This window comes from Asparagus officinalis, chromosome 7 (assembly GCF_001876935.1).
Source record: "Asparagus officinalis chromosome 7, Aspof.V1, whole genome shotgun sequence".
NCBI lineage: Eukaryota > Viridiplantae > Streptophyta > Magnoliopsida > Asparagales > Asparagaceae > Asparagus > Asparagus officinalis.
In genome coordinates this window covers 22759096-22765534 of record NC_033800.1, presented here as the reverse complement: position 1 = coordinate 22765534, position 6439 = coordinate 22759096, and the positions used below count along the sequence as shown (strand labels likewise).

General features: G+C 41.8%; 1 protein-coding gene across 1 annotated transcript in view; it reads right to left on the bottom strand.

Moving 5' to 3' along the window:
* Nucleotides 296-6439, bottom strand: part of LOC109846818 (probable glutathione S-transferase) — a 7544-nt gene continuing 1400 nt past the window's right edge. Inside the window, exon 2 of the mRNA XM_020416061.1 lies at nt 296-556. Coding sequence (XP_020271650.1) covers nt 296-556 — 261 coding nt within the window. The remainder of the gene's footprint in view (nt 557-6439) is intronic.

The following is a 6439-nucleotide window of genomic DNA, read 5'->3' as shown; positions in this document are numbered from 1 at the left end:
ACCTGCGTCCAGATCCTTAAAAAACAGGGTCTCAACCCGCATCCAAGATTTTAAACGCAGGGTCTGAACTTGCGTTGAAATTTCATGAACAATGGAGCTAGCCATGTGTTTTCTTAAAATTGATTACCAGCCCAGAATTATCTCTTGAGCTTAAATACAGATCGTCAATCAGGGGTCAGGGATGTGAGATCTATCAAACCAACTTCCAATGGTTCAACCTTACCATACAGATCGTCAATCAGGGGTCAGGGATGTGAGATCTATCAAACCAACTTCCAATGGTTCAACCTTACCATTAGTTGAAGAAACCAGCGACGAAAGATGTGAGATCTATCAAACCAACTTCCAATGGTTCAACCTTACCATTAGTTGAAGAAACCAGCGACGAAAGCGTGGGGATCCGATCATCCCCGGAGGCTCTAGTCGAAGGAACATCCTGAGCTTGGGCGGTCTTCGACTTAGAAGCCATTTTCTTCTTGAGTCCCATGGCAACCGTGGCGATGAAGACGAAGATGGGCGAGGTATTTAGGAACGGATCCTTTCCTCCGTTGAAGCGCTGGAGAAGATAAACAGGAGCCCTGTTTAGAAATCGAGTATAGAGGGGAAAAGTCGAATGACCTTTTGATTTGACCTCAAAAACCCATTTATACACAGCTATAGCTGTCAAATCGAAGCGGGATTTTAGACAAATCTCACCCGAAACGTGATTCTCGCGTTTTCAAAAAAGGGGGTTTTGATTTCCGAACGCACCCTCACGTTTAAACAGCAGAACGCATAATTTAGACATGCGTTCTGGTGACCAACCTCAGCCTATCACATAATTAACCCTTTTAAAGGGGTTAATATTCCAAGCAATAACCCCAGATAAGCTGATCGAGAAAGAAGATGAAGTAAATCCCTCCGAGGTCATCCTTCTGACTAAGCTGGGGATAAAGTCCTTCTTATACAGGCTCGTGGCTCTCTCCGTCTATGGCAATAGATCTGTCTTAAGCCCAGAAGTGTCCAATTCCCCTGAAGATGACGAAACTAGTCAAACAAGCTAAAGCCCAAGTTATTACGGATGAACCAAAAGAGAATGAAGAAGTCAACGAAGATGCTCCACTCCATCTGCGATAAGATACATTTGATCAACAAAATTTTTGGGTTCCAAAGTGTTTCGAAAATTCGTCCCAGTCAACCGCGAACTTTCAAAAACTTTGGAGGGGGTTCTGTAGGCTGTCTAAAAATAATAATAGATAGCTGATTCCCCATCAAACACCGATGATGGAAGTTACAATCTGACGACTTCCAGAATGCTATCTTTAGCAACACTCTGACAGAAAGAGATTACAAATCGACAATCTCTTCAAACCAAGACGTGAAAGTCCTCCCTACGTACCATCTTCAAGACACAACACCAATTTGATTACCTACGCAGCTTCAACCGCTGCAAACAAAAATACAGCTGCTTATGTGAGATGATTGATCTCGATGGCTGCGAGAAAAACATGACTAATATTATATTAGCAACTATTAGAGATGCTGATGAGCAGTGTAATGATATTCGACACACTGAGGAGCACATGGTTAAACCATGCAAAGAAATCTTAGTGAAGATCGTGACTTGCAGTTGATAGAGCGTTGTTGAGATGCCTCAATTGTCACAAATGGCCTGAATAAGACCTTCTTTACTGGTCATTGGTGTCATCCATATATAAAGACAGAGAAGCTCGAACGCAGCTCTAACCACCACCGAACGCAGCTTATCAACCGCTGCCAAACGCAGTTCCACCGCTACCCAACGCAGCTTACCAACCGCTGCCAAACGCAGCTCATCAACCGCTACCAAACGCAGCTCATCAACCGCTGCCAAACGCAGCTTATCAACCGCCGCCAAACGCAGCTCCATCGCTGCCCAACGCAGCTTACCAACCGCTGCCAAACGCAGCTCATCAAATCGCTGCCAACGCAACTCTATCGCTGCACGACGCAGCTCGTCACAGCAGCTCTTTCCAATCACCGCCAGAACGCAAGTCAGGCGTTCTGACTCATTCAAACGTGATCGTAACAACTTCGAAGCTGTTCTCTACCACGATATAGGGAGTGGTTTACGTGGGTTGTTACACCCGATTAATGGGTAACTAAACCCCCATTTAGGCGTGGATTATGGGGGCAGTTACACCCTAATCCCTATAAATATCAACAACTCAACAGAGTTAAGGATCGGATTTTTGATAATCAGATCGAGGGTTGGACTTTTGAGATCAGATCTTTCAGAATCAGGAAAAGAGGATTGACTCCTTACACAGTCTGAGGAATCAACAAGCGGAGGAGCTCAAAACCGTCGCTACTTGGCCCATTAACCGAATTTATTTTCGGTTCAAACAACTCTATCATTATTAGAGTTTGTTGTTTGTTCTGAAAACAAAAACTCATCAAGAGTTATCAACCAGACTAGACCGTTGTTCCAGTGAGTAAGATATTCGGATCGTCAACGAGAAGCAACTCACGCAAGCATTCGAGGGAGGCATCTCATCGCCTATAGAGAGAATAAAGTCAAACGCAATTCTTTCATTCATTTTCATCATTACAAATTTTCCCACAAACAAAAATCTATTACTATAACCAAGTTAAAAGTTATGGCTCATGTAAATTTCAGCATTCATGTCTGTTTCTATGGTGCTGCTGATTGTTTTGACGTTGTCTCACTAAAATAGCCATATCTCGAGTTGTACGTCTCCGAATTAAATTCTGTTTGTTCTTATGGATCCATAACAAAGAGATGGGCACTCCTATATGCTCAAATATGGTTTTTACCTCTGATTATTTTTAGAATTAACTGTGATTAACTTGTTACATTGCTCTTTTTAGTATCAAACTTGATTCTAGCTTTTTGTAACCTGCATACATCATCTCAAATGCATATTACACCAATATAAAATTTTTTTATCCATCAAACTAAGTCAATTGTACAGACATGGTCCTAACATATTGTATTTCCTGTAAATAACAAATAACATATGGAATTTTTTTGTCTCAAGCATATTTTAGCTATTTACAAATTGTATGTTGGGGGGTGTGGTGAGAAAATATTAAAGTTTAGAGGATTTTATGAGGACCTCCAAAGTTCAGGAGGGGTTATATAAAATAAACAAAGTTTAGTAGGATTATGTGAAATAAATAACATTTGTGAGGATTATATGAAATAAACAAAGTCCATGAGGGTATGTAAATTTAAACTTGAAGTTCTCATTTAAAACTGTAGAAAATGGCAAAGGATTTGAGAAAATCGTGCAAACACACGAGAATATAAAATCCCTCGGGTCGGTCAATCCATGCCATATGCCATGTCGACCGACAGACTAGTCGGTTGACCGAATATGTATGATCGGTCGTTTAAAAACGTGCATATTACTGGGCTGTTTTTCAGCCCTCTGGCCGGTCGACTGGTCGCATGTGTCCGGTCGATCGCGAAGCGGGTAATTGGGCCAGTTTGTTCTTCCCAGTTGGTTTTGAATTGGTGTTTGGTAAAAATACAAATACGTTTTTAGGGTTTCTTAAGGAGAGAATTGTGAGTCCTTTGAGCACTTTGAGAGGGAGATATTGTGAAGGAGTTGAGAGTTTTGGTTAGAGTTATATTTGAGTGATTTTGTAAGTTATAACCCGTTATATTTCTCCTCCATAAAATAAAATCTTCTCATCCTCTTCCCTTAGACGTAGGTAATTGTCGAACCACGTAAATCTCTGTGTTTGGTTTAATTTGTGTCGTATTTTGGTGAATTGTACTCGTATTTGGTTTAGTTCTATTCTCTCATCGCATACCAACTCGTTTGGTTCGCAAGAACGCTTTTGCACGGCGCGTAACAATTGATATTAGAGGTCTAGGGTTTTAGATCTGGGGTTTTGCATTGGGTGGAGGAAGATTTATTATTTGAAGCTTGGTTTTTGAAGTTCTAGGCTTCGGTGGAGATAGCGTTGCGGAATTGCCGTTGGGATCTCGCTTTTCTTATGTGGTTAGGAGATCGTGTTGGAATCCTATCTAGGGTTTAGTTGGGTAATTTCTTAATTCTATCAAAATTTGAATCTTTCTTTACAATTTGGAGTTTGCTAGCATGAGAGAAGAAGTTGGTGAAAGCAGCAAGACAATGATGACTACAGTTCAGGTTGGACTTCAAAATACTAAGATTAGTGTAGTGAAGTATGATGGCAAGATCAATTTTGGTTTGTGGATGAGCGACGTATATGACACTCTCAATGCTCAAAATTTGAAAGAGACCATCATGGTCCATTAGAGGCCACCGAAATACGATGAGGCAATATATAACAAGATGAATAAGAACGTTTGTGGTGTGATCATGTCTTGTTTGGAATAAGAGCTAAAATACGATATGATTGGGGTGACGTCTGCGATGAAGATGTGAGAGATTCTTAACAACAAGTACCTTACAAAGAGTGTTGAGAATCGATTGCACTTAATGCAGAGATTATTTTGATTCTAGATGTCCAGGAACACCTCACTAGTAGGGCCGAGCACGGTTCGGTCCAAACCAAAAAAATCGACCGAACCGACCCGAACTGACCCAAAAAAATTGGTTTTAAGAGTAGGGAGGTTCGGGTTGGGTTGAAAACTTTTCAACCCGAACCGACCGAATACCCCATGGTCTAAATACCCAATCTGCTCAAACCCGACCCGTCCCCAAAGACAAAGTCTCATACTCTCAAACCCTAAATACCTAAACTTCCCTTCCCCCTTTTCCAGCCGCCTCCTTAGTTCCTCTCTCTCACTCTCTCTCACTCCTTAGTCTTATTCCAGGTCCACCTCTCTCACTTCGCTCTTCCTCTTCCTCACTTCCGGTGCAATCTATGGCCGAGGCCCAAAACATCTCCTCAGGGCTCAGGATCTGTCTCCGGCTTAGGGGGACACCAGCACCCGTCACCAGTCACCAGGCGATGGCGCAAGGTGATAAACTTTATCTTTTTCTCTCTTCAAGCTCCTGACTAATGATTATTTAATTTTTTAATTTATTTCCTTGGTAGCACAACTAGTAAGTTGAGATATCACGGGCCTAATCAGTTTCTTGGCTCATTTATGCATCTGCCTATTCTCGTTATGATTCTGAGTTTGTGGCTTTGATAATGATCCTTAATCTTGTTTTCTGGTATTAATATTGTTTTCATGGATTGATGATTTTGTTCCTTTTCCCACGCCTCTTGTTTTTCCAATTAAGTCAGGCAACCCCTGAAATACTACTAAATTTTATATTCGTGGATCCGCTTGCCCATCACGATATATTTCTATTTGATTTAGTATTGGGCAAGTCTACTGTTTAAGTCATTCTGACAAATGCAAGTTAGAACCGTAACGAACTTAACAAGAAACGCACCGAACCGACTTACAATTGGTTCGGGTTCAGTTTTGAATTATATGCGGTTAGGTTCGTTATTCAAATTTGGAAAACGCAACCGCGAAGCCGAAGCTGTGCTCAGGCCCTACTCAACTAGCGGCTCATGTGAACAACTATACAAAGTTATTGGTCGGAACTTGGCGAACATGGATTGAGAAGAATAACGACAAGTACAAGATGATTATCTTGTTAGGCTCCTTACCCGATGAGGAGTATGATATGCTTCGTGCCTTACTTTGTTGAACGGGGAAATGCTTTCGCATCCACATACAGTGAAGTGATTAACGCATTGACAAACTAGACGATTTGCGGAGGAGGACCAAAGAGACTTCCAGAGGCTAGGCACTTTAGTGAGATGCTTATGCGACGAGAGGAAAAAGTCATATTTAAGAGGTGACAATAGAGGCGGTGCAAAGTCAAGAGGCCCCCACTAATTAGCGAAGATCCAGTGTGCGTTCCCCCTGCAAAGAATAATGACATTGAAAGAGAGATTTTGCCGGCGAAGCTCAAAGAGAGGGGGAAGGAGACTAGCAAGAAGAAGGCCCGAAAGCAATAAGGTGAATCGTCGCTAGAGTGATGATTCTGAGTGATCTCATGTTTTTCTCTATTGATTACTACCAAGAGTGAACCATGGTGGAATGCCATCTGATTGGATGCCTAAGATCTAGTGCTACTTATCCATGTGCTCCCCGACGAATTGTTTGCATCGTTCGAGAGATTCGATGGGGGCGTAGTAGTCCGTAAGAACATGATCAATCCTGTGAGTAGTTTGTGGAATAGATACCGTCCCCCAGGACCGGATGCACGTTGGAGTTGTTTCGTGAATTGAATGAAGTGAGAATTTGTTTCTTCAGTTGAAGAAGAATCCTTATTTTTGTTTGGAAGCTTTGGAGGAGAAGGATTCAAAGATTGAGTTTTGAGTAAACGTTGTAGGCGAATGTTACTAAAAGCGAGTCTTGGTGGTGATGAAGAAAGTCCGTAGTAGTAATTTGTATTATATGAAGGAAAGCACCGAGATTAGCCGGTAGCTTCAGCTATCAGGGCGAACGTGAGCA